The following is a 23,373-nucleotide window of genomic DNA, read 5'->3' on the forward strand; positions in this document are numbered from 1 at the left end:
AATGCATCACCACCCACACCCTTGCCTCCACCCAGCAATATCTCCAAGGTCCCCAGTTTCGGAGCCACCTAACACCAGCTCCTAGTCTCTGCTGTCTATATTGTTTTCCTTGTAGGCACTCTCCACTTGCAAGAATTTATTGTTGTGATTACAGTAAATATGTATGTAACAAAACATTTACAATTTCAACATTCCTCACATCTGTAATTCAGTGACATTCATCGAATTCCTCATGTTGTACAAACATCATTATCTATTGCTAATTATCCTTAACTTTCCCATCAGTGTCCCCAAGCAATGAATCTTCTCTCCCTGTCCCTCCTCTCCTTGCCTGGTTCATGAGAGCTCATATAAGTGGTCCTTTTGTGTTGGCATTTCATACAGCATGTTTTCCGGGTTTATCCATGCTATGGTATACGTCAGGACTTCATGTCTCTTTATAGTTGGGTGAAAATAGTTTAAGAAGTCTTGGTGTCCCGGTGTGATCATGAGGTGTCGATGGGATCAGAGATCAGGCATCAAAGATCCAGAACAAAAAAAAATCATATCATTGTGAATGGGTGGGGGGGAGCACAGTGAAGACCCAAAGCCCATCTGTAGACAATTGGCCATCCCTTACAGAAGAGTCACAAGGAAGAAACAAGCTAGTCAGGGTGAAGTATAGCACTGTTGAAGCATACAACTTTTCTCTAGTCCTTTAATGTTTCCTCCCCACCGCACCCCCACTATTATAAACTCAATTCTACCTTATAAATCCAGCTAGACCAGAATAGGTACAGCTAAGAGCTAGTAACACAGGGAATCCAGGACAGATAAACTCCTCAGGACCCATATTGAGAATAGCGATACCAGGAAGGTAAGGTGAAGCTTGGGGGAAGAAAGGGGAACCGATCACAATGATCTACATATAACCCTCTCTCAGGGGAATGAACAACAGAAAAGTGGGTGAAGGGAGACATCAGTCAGTATAAGACATAAAATATTAATAATAATTTATAAATTATCAAGGGTTCATGATGGAGGGAGACTGAGGAGGGAGGGAAAAATGACTAGCTGATATCAAGGGCTCAAGTAGAAAGAAAATGTGAAAATGATGATGGCAACAAATGTACAAATGTGCTTGACACAATGGATGGATGGATTGTGATAAGAGTTGTAATAGCCCCCAGTAAAATATTTTTTAAAAAAAGATCCCTGGTGTCATAATGGTTACATGTTAGACTGCTAACCATAAGGTCAGCCATTCGAAACTGTTAGTGGATCCTCGGGAGAAAGAGGAAAATGTCTACTCCCGTGAAAGAGTTCCAGTGTTGGAAACCCACACGGGCAGTTCTACCCTGTCCTGTAGGGTCACTGTGGGCCAGAGTCAACTTATTAGCAGAGAGTTTGGCTTAAATGATTGTATATGGTAGGAATAGAGCACATTTTGTTGATTCATGCATCGATTGATAGGCACTTAGGTTATTTCCACTTGCAAGGTTTGTAATCATGCCAACACTCTTCAATTCCCAGCCCCACCTCGCCAGCCCTGCCTCTGGACCTCAGGGTCCTGCTGAACCAGGCATTTCCATGGAAACAATCAGCTTCCCTTCTGCTTATTCCAGCTGACTAGCTAGAAATTGAAATAACTCGGACAAGAACACCCATAGAATCCCCCAGAACTCCAATATTTGACCTCCCTAAGCTGATTCTAAGTACAAGTATCATCCCTCTGTGACTGCTTTTGCTCAGCTTCCTGGGTCAGCTGTTGGTTGTCCCCCTGGCATGGGTGACATGGAGGACCTGCACCCACTGGGCCTTATCATCTTGCACTCTCCCCTTGCCTTGTCCAACTTCCTTTGCTGCCTTTTGTAGAGGCTTCCCCTCCCCCATCTCTTAAAGTTCAATGAGAAACAAACAAATCAACACAGATGCACCCTCTCACTCACTCGCTGTCATTGAGTCAGTCCTGACTCATAGTGACCGTGTAGGACAGAGTAGAGTTGCCATGGTAGTTTCCAAGACCGTAAATCTTTACAGGAGTGGACAACCTCATCTTTTCCCCACAGAGCAGCTGATGGCTTCAAACTGCCGACCTTTCGGTTAGCATGCCAATGTACTAGGTTGCACTCAGGTTAACTCTAAGCCACAATGACTCCATGTACGTCAGAGTACAGTTGTACTCCATGGGATTCTCAATGGCTGCTTTCCAGGAAGTGCTGTGTCAGGCCTTTCTTCAGAGATATCTCTGGGAAGACCCAAACCTTTGACCTTCTGGTTACCAGTCAAGCATGCCAACCATTTGTGTCACATAGGGACGTCATCTAATGAGCAGAAACACAGGAAAGTAGACATTGGAAAGGTGCATTGGAAGTAAAAGTTATAGGGCAGAAAGCATGAACGATTGTAGAGTTGCATTTTGGGAAGGTTGAAATGGAAGCAAAACACACTAGGAGTTGGGACCATGGGAAAGGAAGGGAGAAGGGAGAGTGAGGAATCCTGAAGCAGGTCTGAGACACCTGTCCACACCTGCTGACAGTGGTGGGAGCTACCCAGACCTGTCTTCCATACTACAGCCAGAATGACCTCAATACACAAATCTGACCAAGGACCCTGCCCCCCACCCCCTCCCACACACATGGTTTACGATATTTCAGTTGTCAGGACAAATACCAAAATAGCCCTTAACATTACTGTATCTTAAGTGGCATAGCACGTAGCTCATTGGGCTGCGAACCACAAGGCTCTTTACTCCTGTTAAGATTTTCAATCTCTGCGACCAGCAAAACTGTACATAAATGGATATAGTGGATGGTGTGAGCTGCGTCAAAGGAATAAAATAAAATAAGGCTTCCTTGGTGGGAGGGTGGGAAGGGAAGGGATAAAAGGGAGCTGAGATCAAGGAGTTCAAAACGAAAGAAAATGCTTTGAAACAGACTGGGGTAGCAATTGCATGATACTGATTGATGTGATTGAACTATGGAATGTTAGGATATCTGTAAGAACTTCCAATAAAATGATTTTTTTTAAGATTTACAATCTCAGAAACCCACAGTTCTACCCTGTCCTACAGGGTCGCTGTAAGTCAGAATTGGCTCGACAGCTATGGGGTCTTTAGACACGCATCAGCTTCCTTTCAGCTTCACACTGCCCTGCACTCTGTCTTCTGTAATTTATCAAACTAGCCAGCCCTCTCTAGCCTCTAGCTCTCTACAAAGGCAGGCACTCAACCTGAAGTACCCATCCCATTGACTACAGTTAAGTCTCGCCTTCTAGAGGAGCTGCCTTCTCTTCGGGGAAGCCTTCCTAGACCACGCTCTTGGAGTTATAAATCATCTGACCTGAGGTTCTGAAAGCATCGATACTTCTTTAATGCTATTGTCACAGTGCTGAGTTTACACTGTATTGTTCAGTGTGTCTATTGCAAAAGTCTATCCCCACTTCTAGGCCCTAAGCTCCTGTTGCTCAAAACTTTCCTAAAACTGGTCAAACTAGCTGAGTCATGGCTGGTTAAATGAAAACTGCAGACCTGAATCCCGCCTCCCCACCCCCAATCGGGGTGATCCAGGACACTAATAGGTACGGCAAACGCCATGGATTGACTCCCTGCCATGGGAACCTTGGAAGAAGCATGGCAAGCCTTTCAGGGCCTGATCTGTGATGCTGGACGGTTGGCAGGACTGCGGAGAGCAATACACATCTTTAAGTTGAACACCAATCTTTTCGACTCAATCGGTCAAGAGATTTGGGTTGCCGTGCACATGCTGTCCTTGCTTTCTAAAAGGGAAATTAAGTTTCTATTGGGGCTTTAACCCATCATTCTTTCAATACCAGTTAGCATTCCACTTCACCCACATTTTAAAAGCCTGAGGCCTTTGTAGTGGTACTTCATCTGTGTGGCAGGAACAACGGCTGGCTGGTTTCTTTTTAGCCTAGTGATGGCCAGGAAGTAACACGTGTCCATTTTAATGGTTAGAGTTTATGTCAACTAGACACTCTGGATGAAGGTAGGGGTGGAGCTCATCTTATCAATAAGGTCATAAAAAAAATCAGATCATAGCCTGATGACATGGCCTTGGGGCATATGGCCTTTTGTACAAGAGACTGAGCAAAGCCAGCCCCTTCTTGCCCTTTCACCTTCTGCTGGATCTGGATCCATCAATCTCCCATTGTGTTGCCTGCCAATCCAAGGAGCCCTCGGCAGTCTCTCAACTTTGGATCCATTCAGCAGACTTTGAATTCGTTTACCTCTGCACCCACAAGCCTGTGGTCCTCCTGCTTCGTCATCCTGTTTCCCATTTACCAGCCTGGCAGCTCCCACATCAGGAGAAGCTTCAAGCTTACATCTGTTGAGCCAGACTGGACATACTTACTTCTATAACTATGTAAGTCTTTTCTTGATAGAACTTTCTTTCTACTGACATCGACATCACAACTGTCACTGGTTTTGCTTCTCTAGAAAACCCAATCTAACACGTCAGATAAGCACTTACCTACTACTAAGAGATTTGTGGTTCTATTTTTTAACAATCAGTTGTTGAAAATCCTGTGGAACATAATGATATCCTGGCACAGATGAGGTTTCCCTGAGTCTGAATCATCAACTTCTGGGCAATGTTATTTTATTTAGTTAGTTTTTGCTTTGGGGGAGGCTCTGTTGTTATTAATTGCCCTTAAGTCAGTCCCCAATTCACAAGGACCCTGTGTACAACAGAACAAAGCACTGCCCAGTCCTGTGCCATCCCTGCGATTGTTTGCATTTAGACCACTGTGATCCATAGACTTTTCATTAACTTTTTTTTTTTTAAAGTAGATCAAGAGACCTTTCCATCTAGGGACATGCAATTTTCCACGGGTAGTTGGCAGCTGCATATGAGGTATATGGTCTGAGATTTGACCTTAGCTCAGCAAGAGCTGTACCGCCGATCCATTATAAATACCACTATCCATTAAACCAGGAGCAACATATACTAAAATCCTGATGAGGTGTACAGCATGGACGCTTTAATCAATGAATTTTTAAATCTTGTCTACAAGGCGGTTATGTTCTCAAGAGGGAAAGCAGACAACAAATTAAATCAACAGACTAGATGGTCCTTCAGAATTGGTGAGAGAAAATAGACTAAAGGTGAGTGTGTGCCCGGGGCCATTAAGGTAAATGATCAGAGCCTGGGTCTCCGGAATATTGGCTGTGAAAATGAAAGAAGGAGAATATGTGGATATTGGTGCGAAGAGCATTCCCAGCAGAGTAACGAGATGAAGAGGGAAGAGCCCTTTGGATGTACCCTGGGTTACTCTTAAGACATTCAGAGCCAAGTCCACAAATGGAGGTGACCCTACCCCCACCCAGAATTTCCAAAACGAAGCATAAAAAGTAGCTCACTCCCCAAAATGGACCCCGATCTCTCTGTGACCTCTATAATTTACCCCCAAAGACTCTCTCCTCCTGAAATAACCATCTGCAGGCCTCAGACCAAAGCTATCCCTCCCCTCAAAATAATACTTAAGGCTCAACTTTTGCAGGAAAGAAGGGTGTTAGAAAAACAACAGACCTGAAATCAATTAGTTTCCCACCTAAACCCAGAAGAGTTGTTTGCAACCACCAACTGTGGCTGAAACAACTCCCTTGGCCACCATGTCCCTAAATGAGTGTTGAGAGGTTTGTTAGCTCCACAACGAGTTTAGGAGGAGCTGTTTTCTTCGCCACACAACAAATGCCTGTCAAAGGCCTGGTATCACACACCTTCATGGAGCAGTGGCACAGCTGTCTGCCCCAGTGGTCTCCTCTTGAGTCCTACCCAAAGAACATTTCATCAACTTTACCATTACCCATACCTGCCAGCCCAGTCAGGATGACCAGGAGGGGGGGGATGCCTTTCCAGAGGCCCTCCATCTCATCATTTTCTTCCTCACCTGAGGAGGGAAAGCAAACAGGTCATAGCCTTGGCATGAGTCAAGTACCAGTCAGAGACAGGCTGCACCCCTACCAGGAAATGTGAACAGTTTAGATAAGCATAGTATGATCAGTCATAGTGTGATTAGCAATATCAACCTCACCGAGGGATTTGGTTAAGAAAGCAAATTCTATGCCCTTTATGTCCCCATGTGTGTCAGAGTACAATTGAACTCCAAAAGGGTTTCAATGACTAATATTTTGGAAGTTGACAAGACTTTCTTCCAAGGCATCTCTGATTCCATCCTCCAACTTTTGTTTAGTACCCAACCACCATTGGCATCATCCAGGGACTAACCCACTGCCATTCAGTAGATTCCATAGCCACCCTCAGACTATTCTAAGAGAACAGACAATCTCATCTTGCTCCCAAGGAGCGACGGGTGGGCTTAAACCATTCATTTTATGGTTGGTAGCCCCGCACTTAGCCCACAGGGCCCCAAAGGGATTCAGATCTCCTGAATCAGAAACGGGGGTAGTTCCATTACTCTGTGGGTTAGTAAATTCTACAGATGATATTTATATCTGCTCCGGTTTGAGAATCACTGAATTCAGTGATCTTACCTTCTGGGCCCATTGTGGGACACGGCGGCCTGTCATTACCAAGGAATTATTGGCCCAGATGTAGAGAGTGAACTGACTTGTATTCATTATAAGCATGATGCTTTTTGATCAAGGATAAGAAATCTGTTTTGCTTTTAATCTTAGCCACAGGAGTTTACACTCTCAAGAAGTGTGTCTCAAGAAGACACACAACAAAATAAATACGAGAGGACTTAAATAAGTTCATAGACAATTGAATTTAAAATCCATTGCAATTGTTCCACAAACTTTTTAAAGTTCCCTAGGAGAAGGTGGCCCAAGGCATGGATAAAAATTGAAGTTACGGATAATTTTGAAGAAAGAAAGGAAATAATGTACCTCAATGCAGAATGATTTTACAAGACAATTTCGTTGTTAGTATTTATTTCTATTTCAATATTTCAACGTGCCCTGGTGATGTAATGGTTCTGCATCGGGCTACTAACCCCAAGTTCAAATGTTTGAAAACACCAGCTGGTGCTTTTTACTCCCATAAAGAGTTACAGTCTGGGAAACTCACAAGGGCAGTTCTACCCTGTCCCATAAGGTCTCTATGAGTCAGCATGGACTCCATGACACTGAACACGTGATTGCAATATTTCATTTAAGCAATCTGCCTGTATATTTCTCATATAATATTCTATGATTAAAGTTGATACTAAACATTACTATCAGGAGCCCTGGTGGTGTAGTGAGTCATTTGTTGGGCTGCTAACTATAAGGTCAGCAGTTTGAAGGCACCATCCACTCCATGGGAAAAATAAGAGGCTCTCTACTACAGTAGAGTTCTCAGAAACCCTCTCTATGAGTCCCTATGAGTCGAAATCAACTCCACAGCTGTGAGTTTGGATTTGGGGGTTGGAGAAATTTCTAAGGATATGATTTGGTAGGGGAGGAAGTCCATGGTCAGCAGGGTGGAGGTGGGGGAAAGTGGACCAAGAACTGTCTACAAAACCAGAAGCCATTTAGGCCCAGGAAAAGACCTGCATCCCAGCCATTCTTAGATATCACAGATATATAGCACACAGGGACCTGGGCTAGTATTTCAGGTAATACCTTTGGCATCTGCACAGATATCACAAGACACAGGGCTCCAAGTGGGATTTTCAAATGTACCCACATACTCAGTGTGGTCACTTGTCTTCGCAGAGTCAATTCTGACTCGGAGTAGCCATACAGATTAGGATGGCTCAGAGGGTTTTGTGACTGTAATCTTTATAGCAGCACATCATCCAGTGTGCTTTTCCTTCACAGCCCCTGGCTGGGTTAGAACTGCCAATCTTTCTGTCAGCAACTGAGCACTTAACCTTTGCATCACCAGGGCTCCTACAAGACATACAAAAACTAAAACGGTCATGACCAATTAATCACCACACTTTAACATGCGAAAAAAAATACTTCATATGAGTTGAAAGAGTAGATACGCACAGGCTAGTGACAACTTTTCCCGCTGAAGCACATTACTGAGTGTTTACAGCTTTCTAGCGCAATATAGAGTTCCCCTCCTCTGCATTTTTCTGGTTCTCAAAGCACCCAGCCAATAACTGAAAGGCCAGTGATTTGAATTCACTATCCACTCTGAGAGAGAAAGATTCCATTTGGGGAATTCTATGGGGCTGTTCTACACTATCCTATGGGGTGATATGAGCCAGAATCAACTCTCTGGCACTAGCTCGGGTCTTGACTACATGGTAATTACTCATGTGCTGGCTTCCTGGTGACCCTAATGGGAGATCATTTGGGACCAGTGCAGACAATCCCCGAAGACTGCTCCAAGACCATGTTGCGCTACAGTTGCACACAGCTGAGGTGAAATCATAGTCATCCTGAAATAAGTTAAGACCCTGAGTAAATAAATCATTTACTAATTTTCAAGTTTCAGTTTATAAACTCTACCTTTAAATCACTCTACCAGTCATCTGGAACAAGAGACTACTGCAAAGGACCAGAGACGTTAAGTCACCTAGTTATAAAAAGGTTATTATGCATCTTACAGTTATCAACAGGAAATGTGGAACAGACCTTAACAAAACTGTAGCAATAAATTAAGGTGGATTAGGAAATATTTCTAATCACTAATAACCAATTTGAAGCATGTCAGGGACTAAGCAGAGATGATTAAACATATTAAACCCTCCTTTCGGCCATTGTCCTCACGTGAGATTCATATTGATTCTCTGTATGAGAAAGTAATTCTGTTTCTGACGAGTCCAAAGGCTTTAACAATCAGAACTGCGGGCAGAGTGGGAACACCTTGGGAGCTGATTCTAACCCACAGCAATCCTCTGTGTGTCCGAGTGGAACTGCGCTCCCGAGTTTCCAGCGGCCAGTGTTTCAGAAGCAGATTACCAGGCCCTTCGTTTGAGAAGCCGCCGGGTGGGCTCAAACTTCCATCCTTTTAGTTGATAGCAAACATGTTCATCATCTCTACTGCCCAGGGACCCCATGAGATTACAAGCAACATGAACTCAATGTTGGGTGGACGTGCATGGAATGGACACTGTCCCAAAGCTGGCTTCAAGTTTAAGTTAAAATCAGACACTTGAATGAAACAAGGACCTATGCCCAAGCCTGTGCGATTTAATATCTCTATGGGAAAATATTGGAAAATTGGGTCTCAATGAGACCCAATAGGTAACTTCTCACTCATTTCATTATGGAAGAATTGAACCGCCTAACTTTTGTGAATGGCAAAGTCATCTTAAAGTGTTAAGTCTTGTTAAATTATATTGGATAGGGTCTAACCACCAAACCTATTTCATACTATACTGAAAAGACAGATATTAACACTCAGAAGATGTGTGCGGACCCACCCAGCTAGTTAGTCATATTGGTTGCCAAATCTGACCATCTCAATTAATTAATGCTTATTTCTGGGTTGATGAAAATAGTTTGCCATTTGTCAAAATGCCTTGTTTGTCAGCAGCACGAAACCCAAGCCTACACAGAACCGAGGCTAAGTTGCTTCTCAAGAGTTGGTGGGAATTAATCGCAACAGAAGCCATACTAAGGACTCGCCCCAAACCATCTCTCAGAAATAAAACAGCACTAACACACCTCCCACAGCCCAAAGATCCAGTTCTGTGTCCCCTGACATGTGGGGCCTTGGTTTCACCTTGGCCTGGCCTGATAAGGCAGGGGCAGTCTTAGAACTTCCATAGGTTTCACGATTTTATTTTCTATAAACATGTCTCATTGAAGGGAAATCTTCATAGGAAGTAAAATTGTAGACTTGTCACTGAACAGTGTCCAAGAAGGAACCTGGTGATATCATAGCAAGTTTTCAGTCTCTAAGTCCTCCCCCACAAAATTGTAGCACCGTCTCTGCTACATGTCCCTGAGAGCGAGATTCACTGCCGGCCTGAGAATGATTACATGATACATCTTCCCAAATATCTAAATGCTCAGAGTAGCTCATTTTTAACTTTGTAGAAGTTAAGGGAAAATAGCAATACCCTTCTTAGAAAAAAACTCAGCCTAAGGCTTCCTCTGAGCTAAAGCTTCCTGGTCGGGAGGGCTAAGTAATCAGTTGGAGGAGGCCCAGATCCTTGTGGATCAATCAACAGACTAGAAAATCCCCAGTGCAGGAGCGGGACAGCGAGAATCTTACCTCTGGCTGTTGATCTCTCAGGACTTCAGAGCAAGCATTCCATTTCTAAAAGTCTCCTTGCCTGTGTTCTCTCTCCACACAAACTCCAGAACAAATTCCTGCTGGCCTGAGAAAGTCCCAGTCTCCCGTAACCTGTGTACGGACGGTGCCTCATGACATTTTTCTGTCCCGTCACTGGCTGGGTTATAAATAAAGGTGTGGTCTCTGCAGGAAGGTGTAAGTGCCCCAGAGGAAAATATTTCCTCCATAATCATTAACCAATCCCCGACAGGAGCTACAGACCAGGCCCAGACACCAAAGGCCTCAGGGCCCAAACTGTTCTCCGAGCCAGCCTCTTCTCCTCATTCTTCCCTGGAGACTATTTCAAGTCCCTTAGAGTCAGACACTTCTCACCCCCCTACTCAACCTGGTTTTCCTCATTCACAAAGAAACCGGAGACACACAGCTCCCTGCCTTTGTGACAGGTGGGTGGGTAGGGGGCGTTTGAGGGGAGGGGCTGAACATGATGGATGGCCTCAGATAGCCTGGCTGACCTTGGTCCCTCATTGCCTCCAGCACAGACCCAGAGGCTGGTAAAGCCGGTTCTGTCTCCTTCCCAGGCAGGTACACTTCATGAAAACAGGTTCTTTTGCAAGGGGAAAAAAAAACATCGTAAGAGGAAGCCCTCTGGAATCCAGTGTCATTTTCAGTGGAGCATTATTACGTGAGAACTGGGGGTCAAACGGGGTAGTCCTCGGGCCACTGACTCCCCACCTCCATCTGCTCAGAGAGGAACCAATGAGCGTAGTGGTTCGGGGGGTTCAGGCCAGCTCACGGCACCCCTGGTGCCACAGAATCAGAGTGCTCCTTGGCAGCCGTCTTTCTAAAAGTAGCTCAGCACGGCCTTTGGTCCGAGCCACCCAGGGACCTCATGCCAGGCCAATCTCAGGGAATGACCACTGTCCCAAACCCGACTCAAAGCACCTTATGGTCCGCTTTCTTTTTTTTCTTTTTAATTGTTTTATTAGGGGCTCATACAACTCTTATCACAATCCATACATGCATCAATTGTGTAAAGCACATTTGTACATTCATTGCCCTCATTATTCTCAAAACATTTGCTCTCCACTTAAGCCCCTGGCATCAGGTCCTCATTTTTTCCCCTCCCTCCCCGGCCCCCCTCCCTCATGAAACCTTGATAATATATAAATTATTATTTTATCATATCTTTCCCTGTCTGATGTCTCCCTTCACCCACTTTTCTGTTGTCCATCTCCCAGGGAGGAGTTCACACGTAGATCCTTGTAATCAGTTCCCTCTTCCCGACCCACTCTCCCTCCACCCTCCCAGTATCACAATCGCCACTCACACCACTGGTCCTGAAGGGATCATCCACCCTGGATTCCCTGTGTTTCCAGTTCCTATCTGTACCAGTGTCCATCCTCTGGTCTAGCCAGACTTTCAAGGTAGAATTGAGATCATGATAGTGGGGTGGGGTGGTGGGGGAGGAAACATTTAGGAACTAGAGGAAAGTTGTATTTTTCATTGTTGCTGCATCGCACATTGACTGGCTCGTCTCCTCCCCTAGACCCCTCTGCCAGGGGATGTCCAGTGGCTTACAAATGGGCTTTGGATCTCCACTCTGCACTTCCCCCTTCATCACTATGGTAAGATTTTTTTGTTCTGATGAGGCCTTGTACTTGATCCCTTCAACACCTCGTGATCTCACAGACTGGTGTGATTCTTCCATGTGGGCTTTGTTGCTTCTGAGCTAGATGGCTGCTTATTTACCTTCAAGCCTTTAGGACATCAGATGCTACACCTTTTCTTAGCCGGGCACCATCAGCTTTCTTCGCCACATTTGCTGATATACCCATTTGTCTTCAGCGATCATGTCATGGAGGTGTGTACCCAATGATATGATTTTATGTTGTTTGATGCCTGATAACTGATCCCTTTGGCACCTCGTGATCACACAGGATGGTCTGTTCTTCCATATGGGCTTTGTTGCTTCTGAGCTACATGGCCACTTGTTTACTCTCAAGCTTTTAAGACCCCAGATGCTATATCTTTTGATAGCCGGCTACCATCCCCTTTCTTCACCACATTTGCTTATGCACACATTTTTCTTCAGCTATCATGTCAGGAAGGTGTGCATCCTGGAATGGCAACTTAATAGAACAACGTGTTCTTGCATTGAGTAAGTACTTGAGTGGAGGCCCAATGTCCATCCGCTGCCTTAATACTAAACCTATAAATATATGCACATAGATCTGTTTTCCACACTCATATAAATATATTTACATATGTATATTCCAGTCTTTAGACCTCTATAAATACCCTTTGTCACCAAGTTCTTTCCTCTTGTCCCACTACCATACTCAGCCTTCATTTGGGTTTTGGTAATTTCTCTCGGTTACATTGCCCTTGCTGAATCCCTACCAGGCCTTCCACAACCTCCTTGCCACTGATTTTGGATCACTTGTTGCTCCCCTGTCCTGGGTTGGTCAGAACCGCCTCCTTACCCCTGCCTCCCCATCTCAGTGTCCCCCTGGAACCATTAGCCCCATTGTTTTCTCCTCCAGACAATTCATCCAGTCTATCTTATCTAGATAGATCTGTAGAGATAATAATATGCACCAAAAATCAAGCCATAGCAAGATAGGCGATGAGTGAGAACACAGCGATGACAACAAAAAAGGAAACCAATTACCCATAGAAGAGTAAATTAATTAAAAGAAAGAAAAAATCTGTAAATAGATCAAGGTCTGATTTTTTTTATCTCTAGGTGTGTCCTTCAGTCAGGTCCGATGGGGTACCATGCTCTGACCCCAGAGTCTGTCCTTTGTAGTCCCTCAGGGGCTCCCTGCTCTGCTCCCACAGTTGCTTGGCTGCACTCTTTTAGTGGTTTGCCTTGGTGTCACAGGGTCAGTCTGGGCCAGTCCCGACCCTGAGTCTCCAGTGTTGTCCCCCTTAGGGCACTGGGCCATCAAGGGACGGTGTGTCTCATAGTGGGATCAGCCATAATGTCCACTCTGTCCATTGGCTGTTCAGAGCGGGGATATCATCCTCCAGGCCTGGTAGATCAGGATATGCTCCTCTCTCTCTCTCTTCCTCCCCCTTCATTTGCTCGAATTTACTCTGATCAGACATGCCCTCTTCCCTAGCTGCAGCTTCAGTGCTGTCCTCTGCTGAGAAGCATCAAAGCTCACATGGAAGAAGCAAACCAGCCTGTCTGACCACGAGGTATAGATAGGGACCAATTATCAGACATCAAAGAACTAAAAATCATATCAGTGGTTGCTCACCTTCCTATTATCATCACTGAAGACAAATGTGTGCATAAGCAAATGTGGTGAAGAAAGCTGATGGTGTCTGGCTATCAAAAGATATAGCATCTGGGGTCTTAAAGGCTTGAAGATAAACAAGTGGCCATATAGTTCAGAAGCAACAAAGCCCACATGGAAGAAGCACACCAGCCTGTGTGACCACGAGCTGTCGAAGGGATCAGGTATCAAGCATCAAAGAACAAAAAAAAAAATCATATCATTGTAAGTGTGAGTGAATGCAGAGTGGAGACTCAAAGCCCATTGGTAGGCAACCGGACACCCCCTTACTGAAGGGTTGTGGGGAGGAGATGAGCCAGTCAGGGTGCAGGGTCGCAACGATGAAACATAACTTCCCCCCCCCCACTATCATGATCTCAATTCTACCTTACAAATCTGGCTAGTCCAGAGGATGTACATGGGTACAAATAGCAATGGGAAACACAAGGAATCCAGGACAGATGACTCCTTCAGGACCAGTGGTGAGAGTGGCGATGCCTGGATGGTGGAGGGAAGGTGAGATGGAAAGGAGGAACCGATTACAAGAATCTACCTATAGCCTTCTCCCTGGGGAAGGGACAGCACAGAAGAAGGTGGGGGGGACGTCAGACAGTGTGACATATGACAAAATAATAATAATTTATGAAATATGAAGGATTCATGAGGGAGAAGGAAGTGGGGGGGGTGAGAAGCCAATATTAAGGGCTCAAGTTGAAGGCAGGTGTTTTGAGAATGATGATGGCAACAAATGTACATATGTGCTCAACACAATGGATGTATTTATGGATTGTGATAAGAATTGTACGAGCCCCCAATAAAATGATTTTTTAAAGAGTTTTATATACAAGAGGAATTGAACACAGAACTTCCAGACCCAGTCCAGTCGAAGGCCATAAGTCTGATATTAACCCATATGTCCAACACTAATCTACAAAGTCCTCTTCAGACTCACAAATCACATGCAATGAAGCCAAATGCAGGACGATCACAAGCCAGTGGGTAGAAAGTCTTTGGGTCCAGTGGCATTGTAAACATCTCAGTGCTGGCAGGGGTCTCTCTGTGACTTCTCTGGCTTCCAAGGTCTGGTTGCATCCATGTAGCCTGTCTTCTGCAATGTCTCCCAGGGAGTGATTGAGAGAGAGAAGTGTCTCCCACCTTCAGGGAGGAAGTACCAGATTTTCCAGAATTCTCAGAAGAAGGTCATGCCCACGCAGAAGTCTCATCGGCTATCTCCAGATTGACAGCCTAGACTACACCTCTATACTCTTAATCCTTAAATGGACACCAGATTAGGTGACTATCACATTATGCAAAGATGTGAGTTATTGAGAGTGTATTAAAGTTTAAATTTCGGAGTTTGCAGAAGGCTATTGCTTATAGCGGAAGCATAGAAAGCACTTGGGATCAGCCTCCATTGAATCCCTCCTGATCATTATTTTTCTCCTGCATAGTGACTGGGGGTTATTGTAGAAATGGAATTCCTGGTGTTCATGGTGACTTTCATCATGGACTCCTTGCTTCTGAGAATGAAAGTTAGATTTCTTTTGACTACAGAAATGAGCATTGATCAATCAAATGTTTTTCTGAAGTCACTGTTTTCTCTAATTACTCTATAACAGACATTGCAAACTTTTTTGTCCAGTGAAATTTTGATGACCTCTTTTTTTTAATGCCCCATGTAATAACTCAACTATCCCAGGGCATGAATAGAACAAGAGTGTCTTGGGGCAGGCAGTGTCTTGGGGCAGGCAGCTTGGGGCATTTATCAGCACTAAAGGAGCTTTGTGACACTTAGTTAATGACAGAATAGTGAGGCTGTGATGGAAGCATGTGTGATTTCTTCCAAAGAAGAATCATCCTAGGACATATATGGAGTTTTATTTTACTTCCCCCTTGCATACCCAGAAGAAGTCAGGTGTGGCACCCAACTTATTTACTCGGATGATGAAGCTGAGTTGACCAGAACCCAGCCCAATGAAGAAAAAGATGTTTCATTTGGGGAGATTATGTGCATTGCTACAGTCCTGATGGCTTGCTCTGAACTTGACTAAGTTTATGGATGCAGATGCTTGAAGCTCCGATCATAAATGAAGATTCTTCAGATCAAATAACTTGTTTGTCTTCTCAGAGTACTGGGTTAATGGGTTCTTCTTAACTTCTGGATCTGAGAGAGAGGATGTGGGGGGGGGGGGAGGATGCTGAGAGAATTGTGGTAACTGTAGAGGGAACTGGACCCAAAAAAAAGAGTAATTTTTCAAGTAGGAAAGGGACAATGGCTAGAAAGAAATTGTGGCCAAGGTGAAATGGAATTACTTGGCATAGCTCTTCTAACTCTCAACAAACGACTAGGTGAGATTATACAATAAGGAGAGACGACTCAGGGGTTGTTCAGTTTAGAAATCCATTGGGCATAAAAGAGTCATTTTAGCAACAGGAACAGAAAATCTCTTGACCATTAAAAAAGAAGAATCAGACACTTTCACACCAGGAATGTGAGGTCAGCAGTATCTCTTCTGTGAAAGAGGTAACAAGTGCAGGAAGATCTCCTCAGCCATTGTAAGAGGTTCCACCAGGAGGGAAGGCTGTGACTCTTGGGAACTAGAACAACAATCTAAAAGCTTAAGGTTAGAGATCAGCAACACCTGTGGGCTGTGACTGACTCTCCTTCCCCATTGAACAGTGATCCAAGCTGCTCCTCATACCCCGAATAAGCTGATTGGTCCCTGCCTTGAGCCAACCACCAAGCCCAAACCTCTTAACTTGTTGGCCTTGGGGCCCTGCGGGATTTAAGAATATGGGGAGCTTGGTGCAGACCTCCTCACTGCTCAAGCAATTCTTTTGGCCATTTCGTGTTTCCTTCTTTCCAGCTTGCTGCTTTGGTCCCTCTCTCCCACACCGCCTCCAGCTCACCCAGAGAATGTGCACCAAATTCACTTCCAAAGAAGCAAGATTCCCCATCCACACACTGATTGTATTTTTTTTATCATTTTAACTTTTTTGATTTTTGTGTTTTCCTAGTTTTCTCCTACGTTCTCCTCTTATGTGGCCACACACCCCTGGGAATGTTCATGCCTCGTAGGCAAAAGCAGGCAAGCAGGCAGATTCAGACATAGTCACAAAATACAGGTATGTGTTTTGTTTTGTTTTTGAGTGAACTTATTTTTTCTTTTCCTCTGAGTACACAGCCTGCTTATGCTCATGTTGCAACAGAAAAAGAACCCCAGAATCCACATGAAGCAACACCTGTCTTTTGTTTTATCTCCTTTTCTTTGCACGGTCCCATTCTTTCATTATTCTTTCTCTCCTTGTCTTTTTATTTCTTCTGTTTTCTCCTTCCTTATCTCTATTTCTTTTCTTCTTTCTTTCCTGTTTGTGTTAGTCCTGGTTGACAAAAGAAACAAATCCAGTGAGACTCATATGTGTGTAAGAAAGAGGTTTATATACAAGAGCAATTGAATATTGAGAAAACATCCCAGCCCAGTCCAGATCAAGTTCATGAGTCCAATATTAACCCATATGTTCAGTACCAATCTATAAAGTCCTCTTCAGACTCATGAAACACATGCAATGATACTGAATGCAGGAAGATCACAGACCAGTGGGTGGGAGATCTTGTGGATCCAGTGGCATTGTAAGCATCTCAGCACTGGCAGGGGTCTCCATGTGGTTTCTCCAGCCCCCCCCCCCCCCCGGACTCTGGCTGCATCAGGGCAGGTCCATGTGGCTTCTCCTCAGGGATGTCTCACAGGGAGTCAGCAGAGAGAGAGTGTCTCCCACCTCCAAGGAGGAATACCAGAGTTCCCAGAATCCACAGGAGAAGGCCACGCCCTCACAGAGACCTCATTGACTATGACCTGATGGACAGCTTAGTCTTCACTCCTTCACTTTTAATCCTCAAATTGAAAAACAATTCTAAACTTCCACACTGTTCTCTTTTCTTCTTTAATGACTTCTTCTAAATACAGATATACATTAATTCTCTTCTGATCTCATTATATGCTTACACTTTTTAACCCGACCCATCAACTATCTTTGTCTGCTCTCTCTCTACTTTTCCTCATGAAATATGTTTCCACAGATCTATAAATTCTTATTATACATCTTAAATACATTTTCCCTTTATATTTACAAATTTGGTGATCTATAAAGACAGCCTATTATTATTATTGCTTTTACTTTATTCTTTCTATTCTGCTCCCCAACCCACTTTTAACTTTCTATCTCTCTCCATTCTTCTCCATACCACTGTAGGATTTACAGACCCTACTAGCCATCCTCCTGGCAACCCTATGGGGAAGGGTAGAACTCCCCCCCTTATTTCATCTTCCTCCATCAGAGCAGCTGGTGGTTTTGAACTGCTGACTTTAGGGTTAGCAGTGCAAAACATACACACATTAAGTCAGAATTGACTCAGTGGCAGTGAGTTTGGTTTTGAGTTTGATTAGACCTCCTCCATGTCTCTAGACAGAGCCAACCACCCCTATATAACTCAGCAGTCTAAACACCACAAGCAGATGTACCATGATGCTGCAGAAAGCATTATCAACCACAATACACCCCTAAAATCAATAAAAACAAACACAAACAACTGAAAATAGCCCCAAACCAACAAAGAACTCTGCAAAAAGAGATCCTGGAACTACCAGAAATATAATCCATCAAATTATGATACACAGTTCTCTTCAAGAGATGTGGAGACTATTCATGAGCAAAACAGAAGATTTTGAAAAACTGAAAGCTTTATACCAAAAAAATGTCAAAGAAGATAAACAATAAGTCAACAGATTTAGGCGACAAAATAAAATACCTGAGGAATAGAATGGAAGAAAGAGAAATAGTATCAGTGAGAACTTAGTCAAGCACTCTGACTACCACCCATAAGTGATAAAATCAACAAGAAAGTGAAGAAATCTTTTTTTTAAGCCTGAGAATATGAGACAGTAGCAGGAAAAACAACCTACATTACACTGGGATTCCCGAGCAAGAAGAAACAAAAAATCGGATGTATGTATGTATTGTTGTATGAGCCCCCAATAAAATGATTTTTTTAAAGAAAGTAAATGTCTAGAAAAGAATGAAGGCAACATATGTACAAACATGCCTGATTCAATTGATGTATGAATTGTGATAGGAGTTGTACGAGACCCCAATAAAATGATTTAAAAGAAAAAAAACTTAAGGGTGGAAAAAGAAGTGCAGAAAAAATGTAAGAAATGTATCCCAAATTACATAGGAGGAAAAAAATAACTATTTAAGAAGTTGAGAGAACCCTTAAAAAGATAGTCTCAAAAGAACAACATTACAATATATGGTAGTCAAACTAATTTCACAGTATAGGAGAGAATCATGAAAACAGCTAGAGAAAAAAGAATTGTGACCTACAAAAGAAAACTGATGAGGATAAGTACAGACTTCTCAGCACAAATTACAAAAGCAAGAAGAAAATGGAGTGACATATCACATTCTGAAAGAAAAAAACTGCCAACCAAGAATCCTGTATCCAAAAAAGTGATCCTTGAAATATGTGGTATGAATAAAAGTATTTTCAGACAAGGAGAAGCTAAAAAAGTTCATAAAACAAGAACAGAGTTACAAAAAATATATTAACTGAATCCTTATGAACAGAGAATCAATAACAACAGATAAACCTGAGAGAATCATAAAGGACATTGCCACCCAGAAATAAATACACTGAACCCAACACTCAAAACAACACAGAACCAATGAAACCACACCAAAAGAAAAAGAAAGAAAGAAATTAACAAATATAAACACAACCAAATGACAGCAATAAACTGGCGTATAAAATAATGACACTGCTTGTCAATGAAGTAATGCACCAATCAAGAGAGCTAGTCCAGAGGAAGTACACTGGTACAGATAAGAGCTCATGAAACACGGAATCCAGGTCACCTTGACCCCTCAGGAACAGAAATGGGAGTAGCAATACCAGAAGGAGAGGGGGAAGTTGAGGAGAGCAGGGGAGGAAGGGGAAACTAATCACAGTGATCAACACCTAATCTCCATTCCCCAGGGGGACAAACAACAGAAACATGGGTGAAGGGGGACAGCAGTCGATTTAATATATGAAAATAATAATAATTTATAAATTATCAAGAGTTTATGAGGGTGGGAGGGAGGGGGGGGAGGGAAAAAAGAGAAGGTGATCCCAAGGACTCAAATAAAAAGTAAATGTTTAGAAAATCGTGATGACAACCTATGTATAAATATACTTTATACAATTGAAGTATGGAATGTTTAAAGAGTTGTAAGAGACCCCAATAAAGTGATATTTTTTAAATTGAATACATAGCTTTGAAAAAAATGACGATCTGAAATGTAAGCCCCCACCTATTTCACAATAAAGTTTCAAAAAATTAAAAAGAAAAAAGGAGAGAGAGCAGACTGGATTAGAAAACATGATACATCAATATCCTGCCTGCAAAAGAAACACCTTAAATCCAAAGACAACAAAATAAACTAAAATCAAAAGATGAAGAAACATTTACTAGATCAATTGCAACTGTAAAAAGTATAAGTGACAATACTAATGACTGATAAAATAGACTTTGAGCAAATAACATAATGTGAAATAAGAGTGGAAACCATACAATGATTAAAAGAACAAGAAGACATAATCATAATAAACATATGCACTCCCAATGAAAGGCCCTCAAAGCTCGTGAATCAAATGCACAGATAGAAACAGACAGCTCGATAATAGTAATAGGAGACTTCAACATACTACTCTTAGGGAAAGATAGACCATCAGGAAAGAAATTCAATAAAGAACACAAAAGGTATACAATATAACCAGCTTGACATCTTAGACATATGCAAAGCACTACACTTTACAAGGACACAGCACCCATTCTTCTCCAGTGCACACAGTACATCCTGTAGTTATATCACATGTTATGCAGTAAAGCAAACTTTAATAAGTTTAATAAATTCAAAAACACCCTGTTTGTAGCAATCAATGCACACATGAGAAAAGAGGAGCAATCTAAAAGCAACAAACACCCACCACAAGTAAAGCAAAGGCAACAATGTAAATTCTCTAACAACAGAAGAAAAGCAATCATAAGGATTAGAGCAGAAATTTTAGAAACTGGAAAGCAGAAAAACAATGGGAAAAAACTAGCGAGACAAGAAAAAAGTTGTCTGTTGTCTTTTCAACTGAGACTTCCAATGTTTTATTTTGTTATTGTTGTTGGGTTTTGTTTTTTGTTTGTTTTGCTTTTGTGTATTTTTCTTTATATGAAATCCAGGGTAGTTTTTTGGTCTTTGACAGAGGAGGTTGTGGGGAAATGGGAGGTGATACTAATAATGGGAGTAGAAAGCCTTATCTTTCTCCTGCAGGGTGGCTGGTGGATTTTAACTGTTGACCTCACTGTTAGCAGCTCAACCTGGAACCCCTACCCCACGAGGGCTCCTGCACCCAATGAAAGTGCCTCAAAAATAAAACTCTTGCAAAATGGAAGAGAGAAACAGCCAACTCTTTAGGAACAGCAGGAAACTTTAATACCTCCTCTCAATAAAGGATAGACCAACTAAAGAGGCTCAAACACTCAACACAGGTGGCCAGCTAGACATTTTTAGGACACTCTGCCCAACAGCAGGCCCAAATACCAGTGTTTGGATGAGAAGCACTTTAGGCCACAAAGTGAATTTGGTTTGGTTTTGGGGGTAGGGTTTCAGAAACTTTAAACTTCTACTGGATCAGGTTCAGACCCAGAATTCACAATCAGAGACTGGAGTCCAGCCAAGGCTGGTTGAAAACACTGCCCCTCACTGGAGACGTGCAGTCACATGAAGGCGAGCACTGCGCCGACTCCTCTGCTTTTCAGCCTGCATGTCTCCTACACAGAGCTTGTAAAATAGTATGGAGAGAGCATCAGATATCGGTCTCTAACTTCATGAAAGGGAAAGAGAATCGGCAACAGCAGCAGCCCAAGACTGATTCCTATGAACCAGAGGTCAAGCCTTTCTCCACTCTCCAAGCTTTCTGCCAATTCTGTCTCTCCCACAGCACTCCCCCGCTGGCTTTGACCATCTGTTGTGATGACCACACAGAATTCACAAACCGTATCCACAGCTATGGGTTTGCTTAAAGAAGTAACACTTTGTAATTCAACCTCAGGGGTGACTGAGCAACAGTTTCTCAGCCATGTCCTGTGATGCCTCTCAGCCTTCAGCCACTCAGTCATGACCTGGCCTCCATTCTGCTTGGGTCAGTGTAGCAAAGTTCTTTTGCCATGCCAGTGAGTGCCCAGAGGCACCCCATTTGAACAGCAGATCTTGACCTGAAGGCTCTCAGCTCTCCGGCTCCATAGGTCATCAAGTTTAGGCCCATCAGCTACCTGGAGGCACCTGCTGTACCAGGAAGCCTCCAGCCTAAAGACCCACAGCTTTCTGGCTCTGTGAGCCAAGAAGTTTCCTACGGCACTCCCTCTTCCCCTGCCTCTGCTCCCACTGGTTCTCTGCTTACGCGTCTCCCCCTTTCCTGTGTTCAATCCCGCTCCATCTTGTAGATCTAGGTAGTGCAGGGATCCAAGTCGAAAGGATATACTCCACTGTCAGTTATTCTTCTTGGTAGTAGAGAGACTTCCTCTGTCTACCTTGGAGCTATCTCATTTTATGCATAGGAGGATGGCAAAACGTACCAGTCCCCTAAGTAAGGTTTTCTATACATTATTTGATTGGTGCCTCCCTGACAAAGGTGCCATGCCTCCTCTGTGCCTTACTAACAAGCTATCCAATTACCGGGAGAAAGATGGGGCTTTCTGCTCCTAAAGCAGTCACCGTCTCAGAAACCCACAGGGGCAGTTGGACCCTCTCGATGAGTCAGCATCGACTCACTGGCAGTGAATTGAGTCCACTCGATTCTCTAGATGCACCACAAGTATGTGGTTTGCACAGCCCCTTTGGTGAGAGTGACAAAATCATGGTATCAAAGGCCACCGTACCACAGTGTCGAAAGTGGCAAGCTATTTGCAAAGAAATCTAGAAATTCCTGCTACCTTCCTGATTCTAGTCCCTCCTATGGCCCAACCACATGTTCTGTTCCACAAATCTATGCAATCCATGAAATTTCATATCGGCCCCGACTCATTGTGACCGTTTATACAACAGAGCAAAATGCTGTCAAGCCATGCACCATCCTCACAATTGTTGAGGATGCTGTGCCCACTCTGTAATCCAAGTTATCCTCTTTTACCCTCTACGTTACCACGAGGAAATCCTAGAAATCCTTTCCCTGGGGCTAGTCACTCCTGATGACTAACGCATGGGAACCAGCTTCATCGTCCCTCTCTTCAAAGGAGCATTCTGGCTGAACTTCTTTCAAGACCGAGTCCTTGGTCCTTCTGACAGGACATGGTACTGTCAGTCTTCTTCATCAGCACCATAATGCGTATACACTGATTTTCTGTGGTCTTTCTTCTCCAGTGACCATTTTTCACTTGTCTCTGAGAAGATTAAAGATACCAGGACTTGGGTCGGGCCCACCTTAGTCCTCAAAATGATGTGTTAGCTGTTTCACACGTTAAAGAGGTCGCATACATCAGGGTTGCCCTCTGAAAGTGTGGAGCAATTGCCCAATAATTTGATTTCTTGACTGATGCTTTCAAGAGCATTGATTGTAGGTCCAAGTAAAATGAAATCCTGGCCAGCTTCCATCTTGTCTCTGTCTATCAGGATGTTCTATTGGGAGTCCTGGTGGCATAGTAGTTACCTGGTGGGCCGCTAACCACAGGTCAGCATCGGAAACCACCACGGTTTTCTACTCCTGTAAAGAGTTGCAGTCTCAGAGACCCACAGGGGCTGCTCCACCCTGTCCTGTAAGGTCTCTGTGAGTCACACTCAACTGGATGGCCGTAAATGAGTGAGTGAGTGAGTGGAGTGAGTGAGTGGAGTGAGTAGAGTGAGTGAGTGAGTGGAGT

The 23,373-nt window shown here is 43.5% G+C and overlaps 1 protein-coding gene across 1 annotated transcript in view; it reads right to left on the bottom strand.

The window, feature by feature from the left end:
- Nucleotides 1-5,872, bottom strand: part of IGSF5 (immunoglobulin superfamily member 5) — a 77,378-nt gene extending 71,506 nt beyond the window's left edge. Inside the window, exon 1 of the mRNA XM_075543359.1 lies at nucleotides 5,815-5,872. Within this exon, the coding sequence (XP_075399474.1) occupies nucleotides 5,815-5,872 (58 nt within the window). The remainder of the gene's footprint in view (nucleotides 1-5,814) is intronic.
- Nucleotides 5,873-23,373: the final 17,501 nt, after the last annotated feature.

Source organism: Tenrec ecaudatus, chromosome 2, assembly GCF_050624435.1.
Source record: "Tenrec ecaudatus isolate mTenEca1 chromosome 2, mTenEca1.hap1, whole genome shotgun sequence".
NCBI lineage: Eukaryota > Metazoa > Chordata > Mammalia > Afrosoricida > Tenrecidae > Tenrec > Tenrec ecaudatus.